Below are 22,043 nucleotides of genomic sequence, written 5' to 3'. Positions count from 1 at the left end.
CCCTTGTTGAGCTGGGGAAGCAAAAGAAGCAGACGGATCCACTTTATGTTCTTGGACATTAGTGAAAAAGAGAAATAGAAGAAGTTGAACACTAAGAAATAAAGTAGCTGCATGCCTGCTCTGTGCATCGCTGTGGCTTCCACATGGCTTCCTTTAAGAATGAGTTAACAAGCAAATTAAAAGTCTCATTAAATCCACACACCTCTTAAATCTGTTCTCATCAACACCAGTTTTACATTGTTTTTCGAAGCTACCTGATGAATAAAGTGCGCCTTCCAAAAACACATCTGAAGTGAACAAAAGGGAACAAGGGACTTGTGTTTGAATAGGATGAAAAAGAGATGTGAGACTGGAAAAAGGAAATCACACGTTTTATTGGAAAGTGTCAAGAGAGCACGTACCCGTCACAATAAAGTATGCAAAGTAGATCACATAATGAAGTTTGAGGTGAATATGATTCGCTACAGTGAAGCAAAGCCCATCCACTCTATTTTTTTTTTTACCCCTACAGCCTGGCACGCAATAATTTAATGTATCAATCCAAAATCATATTTCCTCCAGGTTGAAATTCATAAGCGGGGCACGAATCGGGCCGTGCCGTTCTACCTGCAGATTAAAATGACATTGATACCGGTGGGCGCCAAATTGAGTTCCCTGAATGAAACAGGAATAAAAATCCTATCTTTGCTGTGCTCGGGAACACAATTAGTTCTTTAACAAGCATTTGGAAAAGTGCACTGATGCTTGGATGGATAAGGCCCATGCACCGGGTTTTTTCTCCTCAATGCAATGTAAGGCATTTCAATAAGATTATTACACTTTCAGATTCATGCTACTTCAGAATGCATCCCGTTTGTGTTGTGGGTAGAAACAGCAGTGAAGTCTGAAGCCAGATTTTTCAGTAAGTCACCTTTATACACCGAGCTACAGCTACAGCAGTCACACAGGTACACAGAGTCTTTTGTGTGGGTTTTACAGCACTGAAGTCGATTAAACGTGTGAGAAACTACAGCATGACTTCATGTTTAAAATATTGCACAAGTGTAACAATTGAAGCTTCCTGGAATCCAGTTAAGCCTATTTCTAGGCAAGTCAGAAGTCAAACTGAGATTCAGTGTGTATTTCAAGTTATAGTCACTGATTTCAAAATGGAAGAAAACAAAAAAGAAAGACCCGGACTTCACTCCGAGCACCAGAAACATCAAGTCAAGCTGGGTTATTGCTTCTGTTTTTGGATAAAGAGCGCTCCGTGCAGAGAGTAAAAGCGCCGCCAGCGACAAAGATGCAGGAAGTTATAGAAGACTGAGGGCTCAACACAAACTGCGAGAGCATGTTGACAGGAGCGCTACTGAAGCACAGAAATGACCTGACAAGTTCACTTAAGGATCACACAGTACAGCAACGCAGGGCTCAGGAGCTGGCAGCAAGCTAAAGAGGACGAGTCTATACCGAGCTTATGGACACCAGCAGCACGTAGGGAATACTGGAATATGATAATGCACAACACATTCCTGTTCACAGAGTCATTATTGCTATGCTCTTGACACTTTACATCCTCACAGAAAAGGCAGAAAAAAGCAACATGTTTAAAAAAAATTAAAATCCACTGTAAACGCAGAACAAGGCAGAGTTACAGTTTCAACTATACTGGAAATATTGGCTGTGAAACTGAAAGCATCAAAGGTAACAGGCAAGGGAGCGAATCTCAATCTGTCAAAGGTTTCCCACAACGCCTCAGACGCCATTTGAAGCGCTCACCGACTGGCCCGGCAGCCCGCTCGCTGCACAGGTGATATGACGGAGATTTGTGATATGTTCCGATAAGAAATCTTCCAAATATTTGACCAAAAGGATAAAATAAAATAAAAGAATCACAGAACTGTCTCTGCCAAACTGTAAGACACATTAGCTAACAACAACAACCTGCAACACAGGTCACTTTAAACAGGCCACAATATATTATTTACACATCGTATTCTACAAACGGTTCTATTCTCTTGTGACTTTACAAGTAACATTTGCAAACTGAGTTTATCTACATGCAAGAGCGACGATTCAGCAGTAACTAAACAACAGTGCCGTGATCGGCAGCCCCGCGGCACACGGGTCAGAAATATATAGAGGAGGCTGGGGGCGGACAGATCGGACGAGCCTTGTCACAATTCACGATCCATGCTAAATAAGTGAAGGGTCAGACGCAGAAGGTCGGCTGTGTGGCCTCGTACACGCGTGTTCAGATGACATGAAAAGGCTTTTATGTGAGAGTAACTGAGGAGCAATTACTGTCTGAACTTGGAGCTCACTGCTGGAAAGCTGCGAAGCACATGACAACCAAACTGCTCGACAGAGGAAACACGCGTGTGCGAGGCCGCGGGTTACAGTGCAGACGTGTGCTGCGCCATCTATACACGGAGGGACTCTGATCACTTCTCCTGCAGCAGGGCGGGGATGTTGATGTTCCAGCCGATAGCCTGCCGGTCGAAGCCGCACGTGAACAGGTTGCACGACTGGTTTTCTTCATTCCACGCCGTGCAGCACACCATTCGCCTGTGACCCTGCACACGCACACACACACACACACACACACACACACACACACACACACACACACACACACACACACACACACACACACACACACACACACACACACACACACACACGTTTTAGTTTATGGTAACTGATGCTAACAACCGCCTTCCCGTCCAGGTTATTCTGCTCTTACCATTCTGTTGCTACGTGGAAGTCTGGCCAGCCTCACCCCGCTCATGTCAAACAGGCGTACTTGTCGATTGTCGTGTGGCAGAGCAATGATCTTCTGGTTGGCAGAGACGCTGATCCTGAAAGATCAGATGTAGTCGCACTTTAAACTGGAGCCAGAGTTTATCTGCTGACCCGAGTTCTCCTGATTGACTGGACCGACTCTATGTCAGTGATTTACTGAAAGAATAGAATTTAAATCTAGCCACGTCTGAAGCACATTTTCACTTTCTGTTTGCAGCACAATGATGACACTTACAATCTTGTCTGGTAAATGGTGGTGTGGTGCACTTTAAAGGAAGATGAAGATAAGGAACAATAACCATGTTAATACGAACATCTAACTGCCTTAACAGTACATACAATGCTTAACAAGTTTATTAGACCAGTGTTTCCCCACCACTGTCCTGCAGCACGGAAGATTATCGGGTTCCACCTGATTAGCACTCTAACAATTACATTCTCTTCCACTAGAGGGCACTACAACTACCTGCTGAAGAAGATGAAGATGAAGAAAAACAATTACAAAATAGTCATGCTGTGAGACGACACAGCGCATAATAGCAATAGATCAGTGGTTCCTGGGTTTGATCGAACCCCAGGGGTTTGGTGAGTCGGTCTCAGGGGTTCGGCAGAGCCTCCGCCGTGATATGCACGCCTCATTTTGTGCACCAGTAAAAAACATATGTATGTCTTGAATTTGAAAGAAATCCTATTTTATTTTTCACTAAAGAGGGGTTCAGTGAATGCGCGTATGAAACTGGTGGGGTTCGGTACCTCCAACAAGGTTAAGAACCACTGCAATAGATAGTTATTTGAAACGAAAAAGTAGTCAGTCTGACCTGGTTCCTGGAGAAAAGCATGAGTAGAAGAAAGCACAAAAAGGTACACTGGGGACAAACCGAGCCAATTCCACTATATCTGGTGCGTGGGGAAAAATGATCAATATGCTTTTTGTGACATTTTTGTTTGGTCGTGTGCGGTGTGATTTTTCTAATGTGAAATATGTGCCGTGGCTCCAAAAGGTTGGGAAACACTGTTTTAGATCCCCAGTCACTAATAGAAAACAAAAGTATTTAAAAAAAAAAAAAAAAAAAAAGTATGCCAGAACCCTCTGGAAGGCACACAGTCTTTGCAGACTGCTAAGGATCAGACATCCAATCAATATGCAATCAATTATATAACTCTAAGCATATATGAGTATATATTTCTAAGCATAAATGACAATCCAACAATATAAACCTAACACTGGACTCCTCTGAGAAGTCCAAAATTAATTAAGTGCAACATTCATCCATCTATCCATTCTGCCGCTTATCCAGGTTCAGGTCACAGCGGTCTAAGCAGGGAAGTTCAGAATTCCCTCAGACCAGAGGTCTCCTACCAGCAGGACATGCCCGAAACAACGTGCCAAGGATGCATCTGGAACCATCCTGCTTAAACCACCTCAACTGGCGCTATTCGATGTGGAGGAGCAGCACCTCTACTATAAGTCCTTCTCAAATGATCTGTAAGGGAGAGCCCAGCCACCCTTTGAATCAAACTAATTTCCACCACTTGCATCTGCGACCTCACTCAAGAACATTCAATAACTAAAATTTATTTTTCTATTCAGGAATGCAAGTGAATAACTGTAATTTGACATTTAATCAAAAATAACAGTGCGCTATATTATTTTTTTCAGCTTTAAAAAAAGAAACCCAGTGAATTTCAAATTTCATGGATAACAACAGTAATTACATTTTAGCATTAAAAATATCATTTTGACTAAAGAGCTTGCGCATACTGGTAATTACAAGTATTGGTAGTTACCATCACTTCTAATTTAGAGCAGCGGTTGCATAAACCGTACAGCGGGTGGTTTTCCAATACATTTGTTAAGCATAAAGTATAAAGAAAAGTATAATACACAAAGAAAATTTGATGCCCAAAATGCTGACTTTAACTACATCAGCCTAAGTTAATTACTTGTAAAATTTTAATTCAATTTATACTTTATATTGAATAAATAAACCTCAAAGCAATCTACGACTTTAAATTAATTTATAGTGTTGACAACCACTGACAGAGCGCTCAACCAGCCAACATATCAATTTAACACCATAGTTTGTAATGTCCAGCACCGCGTGCTACAGTTTCTCCTGTCACCTACCTGTTCACAGCTGAGTCAGTGCGGATGGTTGCTATAGGCGACCTCATGTTCTTCAGATCCCACACCTTGACAGTACGGTCATCACTTCCTGAAACCACATTGTCACCCACTGTGAACACCGCAGACGTCACCGTGCTGCAAGACAAACACACACGACAGCGTTACACACTTGTTACGCACGAAAGCGTGCAAGCAGCAAACGGAGGTGGTAATGAGCATGGTTTTCTATTTCAGAGATCATAGTTGCACATCTCTACCAGTCACGGAAAGAAGAAAGTTTTCTGAGTGACAAGTTATTAGTCACCCCCTTCCACAGGGCAGTGCTATTATTGTTAATACATAAAAGATGACACGAGCCGCACACATGCGTCACGGTGATGTGCAGACACTTGGAGCCACAGAGGGTGTGTCAGGTACAACACTGTAAAGCTGACACTGTGTGCTTCTTCGTTTATGATGCGACTCTGCATTGTTAAAACCTTACAAAGTGTCATTTTGCCACTTGAAGTTGGCAGGATCTCACTCATGCACAGAGGATGTCACAGAGATGCGGCAGTCGGGACAAAGTGAAGAGATAAATAATGACTTGAAAACATTCACACCAGCAAACGTGTTTGAGCCATCAGGATGCTGTGAACGATGATTTCCTCTCGATGCATTGGCATTTAGTCACATTTTCTTTCTCTCAGTTTACGATTAAATGTGATGAAACACATGCTCCGAAGTTTGGGAACATTATACATATAACATAATACATACAAGTGTAATACACGGTTGCTCCTGATGCATTCATCAGAGCGTGAACATTAGACAGAAGCACTTAGAAATGTAGAGCAAAGTGCTTGTATGAATGTATAAAGCTCTTTGAGTACTCAAGTAGAGTGCACGAGCACTATATAAGAACCAGTCCGTTTACCGCGTCCTCTCAGAGCCTTTTGAGGTAACCTCAAGTACCCATTACATGCAGCACTTTCGATGTATGCTTGGGCACCCCTAAACTATACACAAGTGTTTTATTGTTATGGTTTTTTATCCAATACAACGGAGCCACACCAATACAGTATATATATATATATATAGATCCGCGATAACTCGTTAACATTTGACTTTATAGTGGAAATCTCCATGTGTTTGAAAACTTAAATGTTCTTTTGTCATATTGTTAACAAAAACAAATGTGTGCTCAAATTCAGGCAGTACTTTATTTAGTTGATCCTGTTGACAGGAATGTTTTGCACACTGGAGGCAGCAGTGCATACACCCATCCCTTCCTCCGCCCCCCCTATATTCAGCCAGGCATGATTCCTCTTTAGGACTAAGGTCAGGCCTATCCATACATTTAACAGATCTTTAGCATTTTGAATCTATTCTACTCATTCATGGAGGTAAGTAAAACCAAAAGCCTGAATAGGCTTCCTCGTTCTTTATTAAGGTTCGTGTTGCCTTTACACACACACATACAGCACTATCTTGGGTTCTACATCCCATCTTTTTAGGTAAAACTGGCTTCCTGCTTAATTTAAATCGACATGGCATTAAGGGCTAATTAGCGGACTAAACTTTGTGCTATTAGGGAGGTTGCGGCTCAAAGAAACTGCTCTATCGTTACAGGCACCTTCTGACATTGCAGGGTACAGCCCACCTGGGAATAAACGGAGAGCAGGGAGAGATAGCGAAGAGGAAAGATAGGAGGTGTGTTAGGTGGGAGGTGTGAGGGGAGTGTAATCAGACGAGATAATTGATTAAAAGGTTGATTAAGGTTAAAGGGTTTTTAGAATGGGTGTGAGGAAGGAGGGGAGTGTTCAGTAGTACTTAATGCTTTGCAGTGTCTCTGACAGCCAAGGTCGAGACTCTTTGTGAGACTTTGGGTGCTGGAGAAGAAGCGAGAGATGGCCGTTCACGGTTCGGCAGGATTTACACCAGCACTGAGCGTGCGAGTACAGGCTGCAGTATTCTCCTGAACAATAGGTGTCATGACTCATATAAGATGTGAAGAAAATGAGAACAATGCAAAACTTCCAACTTTTGACCAACTGTGATGATCTGAAACTCAAACTTGTTCTCACAAAGAAAACAGATCATTTCAATTTGATTTCTACAGCAACAAATCACAACAACAGTCACTTCACGGTGCGTTCCATTATAAGGTCTTTACCTTATAATGGAACGCACCGCAGCGAGACAATACATCGTTTTATCTCGCTGTCACTCACTCGTGTGAAAGAGTGAATCTCGAGAAGGCAGAAAGCTACAATCTGCTGGTGCACAGCCACTCGGTGAGTGTTTTCTTGGGGATGTGCTTTTTCAAAACAGAAACTTTATGACAGCCTCATGTGATACGTTTAAGCGACATCACAGCCCAGGACACACCTGTAGCTTCAACATCTACAAAGAAAGCCCTTTGGACAGTTACAGCTAGTCTTCACGTGAAGCTTCGGCTCAATCTTCAAATGAAAATACTTCCCCGAAATATAAGACATTTTTAACAGCACTCTGAATGCCTTTGTGTTGCTGGGTTAAATTTTTTTGTGCATTATAAATGCAAATATCACATGAAAGCAGTGTGTAAAATGATCTGGCTAGACTTATTATAACAGTTTGTAAGACTCCTTTGTATTATTGACATTGATACCAAACTGCATGTTAATTTTTCTTACGTAAAACTGTTAAGTGGACTGGATTTCTGTTCTGGCACTGAGGCTTTGGTCTAAGCGACTGCATTTAAATGTATGGACATCTCAAAGAACCTTAACATGTGCTCACTGTTGAGTGGGTGAGAGCATAAGCCTAAAATGTTAATGAAAATATTCAGGTAGCGACGACTAAGAGGTTTAAGAGCACTCTGTTATTTTGCCATGCTGCAGATCTGACAGTCGCTGAGAACCCGGTAAGTGCTGTTGTATTCCTCCAGAGACAGGATGTCACATCTGCATGCAGACACACACGAGCACACATACGTACAGAGTTGCATTTCTCCAAAACTGCAATCAGATGTCACCGAAAGCCGTCGACGGCAGCAGAGACAAACGTGACATGGCAGTCCGTCTGTAGAGCAAGTCCGCTGTCATTTCTCGTTTGCTCTCGGTCGTTTTGTTAGCTCACGCGCAGTTGTCATTACACTGCAATTACGGCGGGGGTGGCGGGACAGAGGGGGCGCACGGCACTTTTAGCTGCCAAGGTTCGCTGTCAGGGAGCGTTAGCTGTAATTGCCAGTGAAGACGGTGAAAACGAGAGGCTGTCTCCCCTCTAGCTCTCAACCTCGTCTGCCTATTAAACTATTCACACTCTACTCTCTCTGATGTTTCCACAGGAGGGACGCGGAGATTATGCCATTTATGCCACACCATTATGTCATGTTGGAGATCCTGGGAAATTAGTAGGAGGAATGGCAACCTGTTAGTGCTCTAAGGCACTGTTAAAACAAGGATACCTCACAAGTAGTAAAGTGGGGAAACTGTAAAAACACACACAGAGTCAATGAGCTTCTTTCCAGCGTCCAGTCCATTATGCTTTCCTACTCGCCCAAACATACAGCAAAAGCCATGAGTTGATAAACAGAATACGCCTGTCTCAACTCCTCTTCTGCTTACTACTCCTCCAAACCATTAAAGCGAGTATTTAGGACTTTTTAGCATATTTGTTGGACCGAAATCACCAAGATATCAACACTGAGATCTAATCAGATTCTGTGTCTTATTATGTTTCCAGGCACTTGGCAGCAGTGTCACCGTGTTCTTTATAAAGTAAACAACAGGACTAAATATATTTAATAATTACTGAGCAAAAGGCCGAGAATGGATTTGCAAGCATTTAACAAACTAAACCAATTAATTCATCTTTGAAGTCTACATTGTGTTACTTGTTTACATCTCAGCTAAATTAGTATTGTTGGGTTTTCAACTCACTGATGCACACCACATGAGTGAAAACATGACATCTGAAGACTTTAAAGTTGTGTTCTTCTGAGATGGGCATCGTCTTCCATTTATACATATTTACAAAACTAAACTATTAATCAGCAACTTGAAAAACAGCTCAGCTGCATTCTTATTTACACTGCGTGTGTCAAGTGGCAGAAATACTATTACAGACTAGGCTTTTTGCAGTCCTGTAATGAGCCTGCAGAAGTTTGGGGAATCATTATGTCTGCCTGAAGGTCTACTTGTTGCTTTAAATGCAGCGCCACAAAGAAAGTGGCCATTTGTGAAGGAAATAAGGATGGAGGGAAGGAAAGGAGGGGAGGAGGGCTGTTGTTAACTGTGAAACACTGGTGCTTAATCTCATTACAGCAATTGTCTATGGGAGAGAATTAGAGTGGGATCTGCGGGAATTATACATGTTGGGGTCGTACATAATGAGCTCTGCCATAATCCCCCCACTTGCAATCAAAGGCTGCCAGCCAGCCGGCACACGCATGTAGGCACACACACACACACACACACACACACACACACACACACACACACACACACACACACACACACACACACACACACACACACACACACTTGCACTTCTTGTGCCTTTTAAAGAGCACTGCCATTGAAAGCCACAGACAAGCCTGACAGTCATCGTTTTGAAATGAGCGGCTGCAATTGAGTGTTAACAGCGAGCGAAGTGCCAAATTACACAGAGTGGGGGGATTAACGCAGAAACGGACAGATAAATGAACGGGAAGAGGGAGGGAGAACGAGAGTCGAAGAGCAGAGAGGAGAAAGAGAAGCAAACTGTTGAAGTGAGGAGAAGTGCTCCGTAATGAATGAGAGGCAAGTGGAGGATTTGGCTTAGAGCAACAGGGTCTGTAAATTAATGTAAAAGGAAAAAGAAAATGTTGGAGGGATTTATGGAGGTGAGATGCTACAGCACCACCCTGTGGGCAAATTAAAGACTGCACCCACATTTAAGTATCTGTCAGGGAACCAGGAAGGAGGAGCGCGGGTGAGAGAGAAAGACTCACTCAGTGTGTCCCTGGAAGACGTTGACAGAGTGGATGGATGGGTCCCTGAAGTCCCACAGTCTGAAGGTGGTGTCTCTGGATGAAGTGACCACCAGCCGCTGGGTTGGGTGGGTACAGCAGTGAGTCAGCTCCTGGTCATGGCCTGAACACACACACACAGTACATTGTGTTGCATAAAATCACACCTTTTTAAGTAATCTCAACATAAAAAAAAAAACAACAAAAACAACAGCGTGTGATTTTTACACGTCAGATTTTCTTTGGATTAAACCAGTGTAGGTGGAGCGTGGACAAGAAGGTGAAAAATATGAGGCTGAATGTGATTTCATGGAAAAGAAGAAAGCTTGTTGGTGCTATTGCACTGACCTTTTTAGTAAAATTCAACCTGGATCGTTTAGTATTAATAATGACTTTTTAAAAGTTGTAAGTTGGCAGCTTTTAAAAAAGAGTTTGAGAAACACTGAAAGAAGCAAGCTGGCTCCACAAACTACATGGATTTTATAATGCCTGTACCCAACATCAAACATCAGCATGGAGGAGAGGAAGGCACTCACATTGCTTAGTGATGACAACATTATCACCTGTCCAGCAGACAAGGGTAGGTGCACGGTTTTGCTAAACCAGAAAGACTATCATGAGAACATTTTGTCACTGCTCTATCACTCCAGCCGATCCAGGAGAAAAGGACAACTGCTGCCTGAGCAAAAACCTGTAGTGATCCCGTATGTGTCAGCAGCACTGGAACAGCTGAAACACATTTTCTCTAAACACCCTGTCTCTGTGGCTTTCAAACCCCAAAACCCACTGCACCAAAAACAGGTCAACCCCAAGGATCAGAACAGAGTAACACAGTGTACGCTGTTAAGTGCCAGGAGGATTGCCATAATTTATACATCGGGGAAACCAAACAACCTCTGGCTAAGCAGATGGAACAACACAGAAGAGCTACCTCGTCAGGCCAGGACTCTGCAGTCTATTTACACCTATAGGCGAGTGGACACTCTTTCAGTGATGAGGATGTACACATCCTGGACAGGGAGGAACGCTGGTTCGAGCGAGGAGTCAAGGAAAAGGGAAAGACCATCTCTGAATCAAGGAGGGGGCCTAAGGGTACATCTTTTACCATCCTACAATGCTGTGATTGCAGCCACTCCCCAACGCTCTGTGAATGGTACTCATGGTCATTGATCAGTGCTTGTTGATCAGTGGTTATGAAATTTTCCACATTAATGACTGACCTCACAGCCCATAGTTCATCAGTGGTGCTAGTTTCAGTCATTGTGCAAATGTACTGTTTATAAGGTTGGGAAAACCTGCAGCCAGCTGAGACTGAAGAAGTCACTTGGATGAATGGTTTTTCCCACTGAAAACGCTACGTCCAGATGAACAGAATCATTTGTTTGGGATTTCCTTATCTGGATGAGTGAGCATGCCTCAAGATAAAATGTCTGTAGTTTCATATTTGAACTTTAATAACAGTCTGGTTAAACTGTAGAGTGTCATACAAAGTACACTAATGAGGAAGAAAAATAACAAAAACCCTGACTTCTGTTTACGACTCCTCTGCCATTACATACCAGTGAGCGTGTGAACCAGTTCAGAAGTCTCAACCTCGTACAGGTTGGCAGCACGATCCCAGGAAGCTGTCACCACTTGTCGGCCTCCCACTAACCAATCAGCTGCTATTACGACGCCCTGGTGGCTCTTGAGTGTTGCAGTAGCAACCCGGACCGTGGGCACTTCACAAGGGCCCTCGCCATCCACCTCGCCTTCCTCTCTGTCCGAAGAATCCTGGTCTTCATCGCACGGAGCCTGTGAAAGACGCAAAACAAAAGCTCAGTCGAGCTCCTGTCTTGTTTTGGTTTGATTCATTTGAGAGTAAAGTGACCTATTGTAGAAACACTGGGAAGAGAACAAGTTCAAAGCTACTCACACTGACATCTGGTGGTGGCTGTGGGGCTGGAAGCTGCACCATGTACCGCCAGATGTGAGCCGTCTGGTCCCCAGAGGCTGTGGAAAGTACAAATCAACAAAGAGCACAGCTCACATCTACACACGAGTGACTGCTGGAGGCAACAGATGCAGCAGAAAACGGTTGAAACGACGACAAGGAGAACAAACCTGTTGAAACAGATGCTATATTTAACGTAGTCGACTTGACAAGTCAAACATGCATTCAAATGCTTACCTGTGAGTGCCATCTGCTCTGTGGGGTGGAATTTGATGGAGTTGACTGTGCAAAGGGAACAATGAAGAGACGTCATCTAACAAGCCGTGTAAGCAAATGTTGACAGACAGTGTTACATCTAAGAATACGCTTCGAAATGCTTCTGCCATGAGCCAGTGTTTATTAACAAGAGATGTCGCACGACAGGCTGTACGTCACACTAAATATTGTTATAAGCACTCAGACAGGCTATTAAAACGTTCTATTAGAAAAAATATAAACGATTTAGAATAATTTTTGTGTATGGACTTTGTGAATGTCTGTAGACAAATAAAGCCTTTGGCTGTGATTACCTGATCCTGCATGGCCAGCATACCTCAGCAGACATTTGCCCGTCTCTATACTCCACAGCAGCGCTGAGTGGTCTGTTAAGAGAGAGCAGGTATAAACAACATGCAGCCATTTCCATTTTTACAGTAACCAGCTAATGGTTTCACGCTGTATGATCCTGCCTTTATGTAATGGGCTGTATAGTCTGAGTGGATGTGGTAAGAAATTTCTGGATTGTTTAACGAGCTTCCTTAAAGATAAAACGAGGCCAACATGTTGTTTCTGAAGGACTGGTTTGGATAAATATTGATACTAAAACACTACTTGCGCTGCATCACCAGATGTAATCAATCATCTTAAGTATGTTCTCATTTTCTGCTAATTGCACCGAGGCATCACAATTAATTTGACAAAGATATAATGATGCAAATATTGCTTGCAGCACCTTTAGTCTTTGCTATTTATTCTTATTTAAAACTAGGGTGCCACATGCTGCCTGTGTGTACAACAAAGCTATCATGATTGATTTATATAGTCTGTGAAGGGACTTTTTTTTTCTACCTGCAGAGGCAGTGCCCAGCACAACTGGCTGAGTTCGGGTGACACTGAGGTCCCAGATCCCATCGCGATGGCCCACATACTCCTTGAGCAGCTGGCACAAAGCCCGGGAGCCGGTGGTGGCTTTGAAACTGGACACGATCTGAAGCGAGTGTGAGGGAGAGAAAAGTATAACGGTTTAACAGCACTCAGTTAAATTATTAAAAAATGTAAATGTAATTACACTGATTACAAAATATAAGAATATGTAGAGTTTAACTTGTAGTTCTCCTGTCTTACTGCACAGCTTCATTTAGGCTCCGTAAATACTGATATAACTCCTAGCCAACACCTGGCTACATACAGGTATTGCCAGTTAACTGTTACTCGTTGTCAAACACAGTAAAAGCTAATGTGTTGCTTGCCAGATTAGATCAAGGGTGTGTATCACAAAACAAGGTCACCTGGAAAGGCGTCTTCTTAGGAAATAGGTTAAGTCTCTTTGAGGTGTCATTAATCCTAACTGTACAGCTAAATGGCTCCAAAGCAATTTAACTTAAGGACATGGGAACAAAGCCAGCCTGACATTTCTCCCACATGATCATAATGACGGCAAAGGTTTTCATTAAAGAGATGAGCAATAAGAATAATAAGTCGTTTTTACTTTTGGTGATAATTATGTCAGAGATAAAAAAGGTTTTACTACAAACTGAAGTTCGATAACCAATTACAATGGAATATTAATTGTGCATGCTGTTTATGAATTCAGTTAATTACAAAAGCAACATTACAGCTTTATCGCGTACCTGTTTTATTTTTCAGCACAGACTACCTGTGCTGGTCACCCTCTGCATTGGCAGGTCGAGCCTTCCTTAACTTTTAACTGTTTTTAATGTTTATCAGTTTATAACCGCTCATGTTGAAAATGCCAAACACATTAAAAAGACTTCACTTTGTGGTAATTCTGTTTGTCTAATCACATTAGTTATATTATCGGGAAGTTATTTGAATATCTCTATACTGTGTTCCTCTATTTAAAGTTATACGTTTTCATTGTTAAATGTCAGCTTATCAGAATAATTTAAACTGGCTTTGTGATACAGACCCCAAGTGTGTTTGTACACTGCGACACTTTTATGTTTGCCATATTTGTGATTTCAGATTGCGCCACACTGCATGTCACTAGAGTATCAAATTATCGAGAGGACAGATTGTGATTGTCCTTGTAAACGACCGGTGCAACCTCTAAAAATAACTAGTGGTCTGATTGCACATGGACCCGTCACTGCAGGCTACCAGATAAACAAACTAAAGTGCAGTTTCACTTGTCACAGAGCTGTCACAGCCAGTACTTTACATGCTGCTGCAGACAGCTGACCACAGCAACAAGCTAACAACATTGCTAGACATTAGATGCAGCAGCAGCAAAGTATTTGGTTCATGAGTGCCAGACTGTGTTAATATAAACTCTTATTCTGTCCAGAGTGTTTATATTCACCTTGCGCTCTGATGCAACCTTACTATACACCTCCTGTTGTTAGAGCAAAATAGCAGACAAGATGAGTGAATAGCCCAGTCAATGTCAACCCCGTACAACACTGAAGCTATAGTTAGTCAGGATCATTAGTTTCAAGTCCCCTCCATCTTTCCAAAATTAGTTTTTGGTCATGTTTCTTAGCCAGCTGAGAGGTTAGTGGTATTGTACATAGCTGCTACTTCTGTCATGGGGTTAATTAAAGAAGCCTTTTCTTGATTCCCTCAATGCTCTTTTCACTGTGGCTATATTCAAGGTTTTTCTCTGCATTAAAAAAAGCAGAACAGCATTTTACTTAGAACACAAAAGAAGAGAAAAATGATTCTCCTATTACTGTAAATATAGAAATGGAAAAAAGATAAATATTTATTTTAGGTATTTTTCTATTTTACTAATTTTATCTGCACTCGTGTAATGTTTAGCTCACACCAGTTTCCTCTCCTCTGCTCTCACTGTGTGTGCATGAATGTGGAGAGGAGCAGAGCAAAGTAGGTGAAGTGAAGATAGAATATGGTAGTTTTTTCATTACAACAGATTTCGATCAGACAGAGATCAGCCCTGAACGTTTTAACCAGATGTAAAGATGCTAGAAGCTATACTGCTAGTGGCAGGGATGCTAGCTCGAGGGCATCAGCTGTCCTGCTGATGTTTCATCTGTAACCTGATGGCAAGTACAGATACAGGTTTCTACCAATTAGAGAGGAAACACTTCATCTAGCTTTATAAGACAAAAGGCAGCAATTTTTCAGATTAATGAAAAACCTGATGTTATTTTTTTTCAAAATCTGAAATAGTTTTACAAAAACTATCTGTTAATTTCAAAGGCAGAATAATAGTAATCATTACTAACAACATCTGTATGGGAAAGACAACAAAAAGAAGCTGAAAGCAGACCTGTCCAACATAAGCCAATGCGGGGGAACACTGATCAAAACAAAAACAAAAAAACAAAAACAAAAAAAAAAAACACAAAACACTAATCACTGGTCAAGTTGCCAGTTAACTGTGGATAACATAAAATCTGAAAACAGGAAAAACAGCTAGCTGGCTCAGTCAAAACAAGGCATAATGTGCAGACAAAATCTTTTATATCAATTGTTTGAACTGTGCAAAAACTTAACTGTAAAAACAACAAAACTTTATGAAGGCAGGGATCGTGTGCCAGACTATTTTTTTAAGGCGACCAGCAGAAACTTGAAATTACTAGCACAAAAGTTCCACAGAAATCATTGTTGATAGATGTATTATGTTACCTTTCGGGCAATACAATGTTGCTTCCTCATTAGAAGTCTTTAGGCCTAGTCTTTGTGCTTAGCTAAGCTATCCAGCTACTAACGTCAGCTCCCCCCAAAATTGGGACTGCTTTTGATCTTCTCATCTAGCAAGAAGGTAAGTGTAGCCAACTGACACGGTGTTTGAAATAGCTGATGAAAAGTGACTCAAAGAATCGCCAAAGTAATGAAAGGCGATACAAAAAAGGATAAACAAATAAAATATAAAGTAACACTTTGTACATCTAACAAATGCAGCTTTGCCCAAATGACTTGAGTATGAGTGCAGAGCAGAGAAGGAGTCAAGTTCAGACTGCAGTTAAAGAGACATTCAAGCCACCACCGCCTCCCCCATGATGCTTAGTGGCAAACAGAGCATTCAGGAAGTTACCCATGAATCTCCGCCCCACAACTCCCATGTTGCCACACTGAAGTTGCGAGGTCCACCTAATTTGCCCTGGAAAGTGTACAAGCACTGTGTCAGAGAGTCAAGAGATTACAAAGGACAAAGTCATGGGAGATGACATTTTGTGGTAAATGCTGTAGTAAACACGATTTCTTTTACCCCTGTGATTAAAATCTTCAATCATATCAGTGAATTATTTGTTTACCCACATTTTTTAAACAGATTATGATCTCCTCAGAGGAAGATTCTTCCTTCCTCTCACTCAGCATTACAGGGGCTTTCCACAGTCAGTTACTTCACACAGGCCTGAATCCCAAAAGCTCAAATATTTACACACATGACACGTCTTACGAGCTCTATTGAACGGGCTAACGTGGCTTGTGCCAGGTACCTTGCTGGTAGAGGCTTTGTAGGTCGTCTTCAGCTTCTGTGACAGTTGACTGGTGCTGTGGCTGGCTGTGTGACAGAGACACAAAGAACAATGAATGAAATTCATTACCCAGTGACAGAACTCTTGCTTGCTTTTATTCACTGCTGCAGTAACGGTCTCGTAAAGTGTCAAGATTTTAAAATAGCACACACCTTGACAATACAAAGCCTTGTTGAGCGTTTCTAGTTATACTATCTACACTGAACATTTATGCAGTGTAAATGTCCCCATGTCCAGCAAGGACGGAGCTGTGAAAATACTGTCGAGAGCTCAGCTTCACAAAGTGTGATCACCAGTTAAACTGAGCTTATTTTAGAAATCCAGGCTGGCTTTAAGGATATTAGGTGTCATAACAGAGGGTTTACATAAGTCTGACCTATGTGAGTGTCTCACCCCAAGCAGTAATGAACATCGACCAGTTTACAGAACGTGTCATCATTGTTTGTACAATTTTTATATGGCATCTTATAGTGATTCACAGATTTCAGTCACTTGCTAACTTGCTAACCTGGTGGCCAAAAACGATTACAAAACGTTACTCCATCATGACAGCCGATAGTGGACACTCAGTAGTACTGCAGGACTAAAGTGTTTGGGGGGTTTTCTCACCTTGCACTGCTGCCAGGTTAGAAGCTTACAGCTACATGTATTTTCATATGTATTCCAATCTCATGTCTTGTGGAAATTTACAGTGTAGGGTCAGAAAAGTTCCAATAACATGAATTTGTCACATTTGTCATACATCTAATGTCAGGTAAATTGTTCCAACAGTTTAACTGAGACACCACTGACAGCCGGGGCTGCTGAGAAGAAACAGGGACTGGTACGTTTGGCCTGTAAGGCAGGGTTAGTTAAAGCTTATTAGTGCATCTGATAGCACAGGAACCTTCTGGTATTTTCGATAAGTTAAACTTATAGACTTTCAAAGGGCCGCCATACTGTTTTTGGCCTCCAGGTGGGCATGTGCCTCAAGCTCTGAAGTCAAATGAAAACTATGGATGCTGCAGTGAAAATCGAGGCAACTGTTGGCATTGAAAACACATTTACTAAAAACAGGGATACACAGCCAGGCAGAGGGTTACTGGAGAGTATTTTCACCTTATGGAGGCTGCTGGATGCCCAAATAGTAAAATCCAAGTAAACATTAGCTCCTAGAAAATGTTCACTCACCCTGTACAAAGAAAAAACAGGTGGCTCATGCAAATGTGTAGCCATGCCATATAGCAGCCTGGTCAGCATATAGACACAACATAAACAAACACAGCTGGTACAAACATCTGCCATAAAAAGAAGTTTTTAAAAAAAGAAAAGAAATGATAAATTGTCTTTTTAGGCTGTGCAGGTAGAGTCTGCCTGTCTGAGAGAGCCGATAAAACATCTCAAATTAAACTTTGTTGCTTTCATTAACCTTCACTTTAATTCTTATTCATTACAGCATTTTTTTAAAGGTAGAAAATATCCGTGTCCTTCGCTATTTTATCTTGAATATTTTAAAGTTATTTTGGTATTATCTATAATTTTGTAAACATTTAGTTGCTTGTATCTTTGTACTTCTCTTCTTTTCGAATGCTATCGTATGTTTGAGTGATTTGGGGGCACATTTCCCTTCAATTTATGTTCCTGGACTCCTGGTAGTTTGGGTCCAAAATGTTTTTTGTGATACTTTTTGAGAAATGTCATGACATGGATGTGATGCAGAACACGAAAAGCTGGCTAGAGACAGAGTGGGAATGCCACTGTTTGTAATATCTCTCAGATCAATGCAGGAGAAATCAGTTTACTGAAAAGTCCCACACCCCTTTGTGGGTGTTACGGTGCCACTCAGCCGGCGAAATTCACCGCCTTTGTGATGCTGGCGACTCCTCTGTCTTCAGCCTGTGGCAATAACACTGTGTGGACTGTGATCAACAACTTCCTCGAGTTTTAATCAGCAGTTTAATCATTTACAAACGCCCTACAAGTCACCATTTATCTATCTGCATCGTGACTAAACCACAGTAACTCAAAGAACAAACACAGTTTGGCTTCCTAAAGGTAAAAATAAAAACAACTGCTCATATGTGTACAGCTGTTTTACGACAGTCTGTCACAAAGATGACACATAAGTAACATGCCAATTTAAATCTTTATGTTTATCAGCTCCCAGGGAGATTACTTCAGCCACCATGGGATGAGATATCCACTTTAAACACAATCAATATTTTCCATTTCAATTTCCAAAGACTTCTATTAACTGTACTCAGTGTAAATTACAGACTTAAATAGATTTGTGTTGGAAATTACGGACCTTTTGTTTTCAAGGCTCCCTTGGTGGGGTCTCCTCCCTCAACAGCCTGTCCATCTCCAGTCAGCCGCTCATTCAGTGATTCAATTTCCCGACGTACTGCAACGTAAGACAGCCATGACGTGTCAGTATTTAAACACTGAAAACGTCCACTCAGTAAATGAGCACTGATGCGTACACTGTCAGTTACTCACATTCAAGGTTTTCTATGTAGAGATTCTCAAACTCCCGTTCAATCTGACCAAACAGGTCAAGAAGATTGCTCCGCAAAGCGAGAGGCAGCTTGGAGTCCTGGACAGACAGAAAACAGAACCACACAGTAAGGTCAAACACACGGCACGCTTCAAGGTCAGGAATGTAGAGCAGGAATTCGCTCCACATCCTCCTCAAGTGTGGCGTAACATAATGTAGCATAATGCTATGCCAAAAATGCAGAACTGTATAACAACAACATGTTCTGTTATTACAGTCGGAAGTGAAGTTTGTGACTCTTAAAGGTAAAACGTTTAACTGAACACACGTGTTTACGCGATTTAATCGGGCAGCAGATGAACTTGTGCGAACTCTTGGCCACAGTTTGAGCTACAGAGCTACAAGCTAAAAACAAATAACTACACAACAGGAGTGTCCAACCAGCCTCTACTAACTTACCTCCATGGTGCAGTCCTAGATGTACCCAGTTACCAGCTGACCGCCAATCTCCACCAGACTAGCATGTGAAGACACATAAAAGCTGCCATGAAAACACTAGATTCAGAAGGCTGCGTCTCACAGCTCCCTGAGCGCTGCTGCTCAGTCCTTCAGCCGTCCAAAAGACAACGATACCAAACACTTCACTTGTCACCCTTCAGCTGAGGCACGTGTTAAAAAAACCAACCGCTTGGCACAATGACGTTAGCCGCATGACCATTCTGTCATCACCACGTTCACACACTTTATCAAAAAAAAGCCCAAACAAATAAATAAAGGTCATTTAAGAAGTAACAGGCAGGCCTTGTGAATTTAAAGCTGCTTTAGTAGTGGCACTTAAACCTGCAGCTTGCTCAGGCCAAAGCCGGCAGCGTTAAAAGTGAGGAAGAATATCTGTTCTGTGTAAAATATGGGTCCATAAAACTGTCTGTGTATGTGTAGCCAGTGCTGCAGGGAATAGAGGAGGTACATCCACAGCGCCAGCCAGTCTTGGCAATAAACAAAAAAGGACTGTTGAAAAGACTAATCAGACCTGAACAAGCGGCCCATATTAAAACTTGATGAGACAACAGGCGAGTGCAAGCTGAGCTCTAGTTTTAGTGGCTGACAAAGCGCAGAAAGTAAAAGGCAAAGGATTTCCATGGTCTGGCAAACTGACAAATTCAACCATCCCATTTTTGAGAGCGACTGATAAGTAGGTCATCCAACGTGTTTTTCATTTTAACCCTACACGTTGTCTATCATCTCCCCCGATACGAGAAACCTGTCAATACAATGTGAAACACTCACAAACCATCTGTTGGTCTTATCTGGGAGATGACTTTCAATAAGGTCGCTGTAAAGCCAACTCCCAAAAGTTAACAACCAAGATATTCTTGATCAAACAGAAACAGTTTTTATTATCTCAGAAGGGAAGAAGCAACTGGTCTGCACCAGGAAATGGCTGCTCGTGAACAGGTTCCCACTCTTCCCTTTTCTGGAAGAAATAAATCAATTGTAGAACTAATTTAGAGAACCGTGTTTGGAGAAAGTTAATAACCAACTTGATACCAGAGACACAGGCGAGTACTTTGTTTTAAAACAAAGAAATGAGTAACCAAAGTCTAAACCCACAGAGGACAGAGACAGCATTAACTTTTTGACTAAGAAATATCTGCCCAAGAAACTGCAGCTACTGTTTCACAACAAGGAAGAAACTCATAAACACGTGAAAGCGTGGCGTTGTTGATGTTGCAAGTACAAAATAAAAGAAATGCTGCTTAACCGGCTCATACTGTACTCTTGTGAATGAAAGAACCAGCCTCGCACCAAAACAGCCTAACAATAAAAATGCTACTTATGCGAGAACAGCCTGCTCTGTGTTTTAAAGTGAAACTCTGTGTGTTTTACACCTAACATATGTTATTACGCTGTCTTCAAAACTTCAAGTTAACATAGATTGCTTGTCTGCTGTTGTCGATTTGCTTGTGTGTAAATGAGAAAACCCATGGATCCATGTCTTTGTGTATTTCCCCCTCACCTGTCCATCCAGCATGTCTCCTCTTTGGATGCCTCCCGGCCTCTCCTCTGTGCTGTTGGTGCGCCTGATAGACAAACTGTGAGCCTTGCGCTTCTGCTTGGGGTGACGGGCAGCTGAAGCAGAGCCGCTGCTGCTTCCGCCCTCCACAGGCATCCCTCCTACCTCGTGGGTGGCCCTGCCCCCTGTTCACACCCTACCTGAGAAACAGGTAAACACTGGCTGGACTTTCTGGTTGGCTGGTTCAGGCTTTCAGTTATCGCCACCTGTCTGTCAGTGAAAAGAAAGGAAAATGCAGGTTTAGCCCCATTACATGAATTCTTTAAGGTAAAACAACCTAAATTCTAAATCCATTCAAAAATCCCAACAATTTAACTATGTGTTCACGTTATTCTTTTACATAGGGAAATAATAGATATAGAAAGTGCATTTAGACCTTTTGTCAAATTAATAAAGAGTCCCGAGGTAAATGGTGTCGCCTGAATTTACAATAGACAGCCAGTAAAGCCTGAAAGACCCGATCATCTTCTAAATCGTACATTTCTTTGCCAGCAGATATTACCACATTAATTACAGGATGTTATTGAAGTTCTGCAGCGCTGTATGTCCGCTGCTTCCGTTATTATAGCGCAGTATGATAGTAAACCAGAGGACAACGGGTAATAAATATAAGCCAACAGAAATTTTATAGGGCAGGCAATGATGTGTAATAAATATTAGCTCGCTCGTTATATATAAGTGAAACTGAGACTGGAAACGGTAAAAACGCCTGAACGCGTCGATTCATAAAACAGTACGTCTATTAACTACCTATGAAAAATTAAAAGGTAATTTGACATCATTTTGATATACAGGTACACGAAACAAGACGACACTCACCACTGTCATTACCTGACTGAATCTATACACGCCAAGCAGCCCGAGAAATTACTAGAGCTAAACGCTAGCACGAGCTAACTGCCACATATCAGCTTCCTCGCGGCATCTTAGACCAAACAGCGCACAGCAG

The 22,043-nt window shown here is 42.0% G+C and overlaps 1 protein-coding gene across 4 annotated transcripts in view; it reads right to left on the bottom strand.

Moving 5' to 3' along the window:
* Positions 1 to 354: 354 nt before the first annotated feature.
* The window catches only part of LOC308386394 (WD repeat-containing protein 37-like), a 22,623-nt gene continuing 934 nt past the window's right edge, over positions 355 to 22,043 (bottom strand). Inside the window, exons 1-15 of one of the 4 annotated variants that reach the window (XM_080865898.1) lie at positions 21,914 to 22,043; positions 21,038 to 21,304; positions 19,023 to 19,119; positions 18,832 to 18,927; positions 16,506 to 16,570; positions 16,100 to 16,165; positions 12,928 to 13,066; positions 12,390 to 12,461; positions 12,058 to 12,102; positions 11,803 to 11,879; positions 11,447 to 11,681; positions 9,870 to 10,011; positions 4,913 to 5,047; positions 2,726 to 2,840; positions 355 to 2,555 (exon numbers count right to left, since the gene is read on the bottom strand). The exon at positions 21,914 to 22,043 is cut by the window's right edge and continues 104 nt beyond it. In XM_080865898.1, coding sequence (XP_080722024.1) covers positions 2,424 to 2,555; positions 2,726 to 2,840; positions 4,913 to 5,047; positions 9,870 to 10,011; positions 11,447 to 11,681; positions 11,803 to 11,879; positions 12,058 to 12,102; positions 12,390 to 12,461; positions 12,928 to 13,066; positions 16,100 to 16,165; positions 16,506 to 16,570; positions 18,832 to 18,927; positions 19,023 to 19,119; positions 21,038 to 21,190 — 1,569 coding nt within the window. In that variant the 5' untranslated portion in view covers positions 21,191 to 21,304; positions 21,914 to 22,043 and the 3' untranslated portion in view covers positions 355 to 2,423. The remainder of the gene's footprint in view (positions 2,556 to 2,725; positions 2,841 to 4,912; positions 5,048 to 9,869; positions 10,012 to 11,446; positions 11,682 to 11,802; positions 11,880 to 12,057; positions 12,103 to 12,389; positions 12,462 to 12,927; positions 13,067 to 16,099; positions 16,166 to 16,505; positions 16,571 to 18,831; positions 18,928 to 19,022; positions 19,120 to 21,037; positions 21,305 to 21,913) is intronic. The other 3 variants (XM_080865899.1, XM_080865897.1, XM_080865900.1) reach the window with 3 other exon arrangements.

The sequence above is a fragment of the Rhamphochromis sp. 'chilingali' genome (assembly GCF_963969265.1).
Source record: "Rhamphochromis sp. 'chilingali' genome assembly, chromosome: 18".
Taxonomy (NCBI): domain Eukaryota; kingdom Metazoa; phylum Chordata; class Actinopteri; order Cichliformes; family Cichlidae; genus Rhamphochromis; species Rhamphochromis sp. 'chilingali'.
This window is presented reverse-complemented; position numbering and strand designations above follow the sequence as displayed.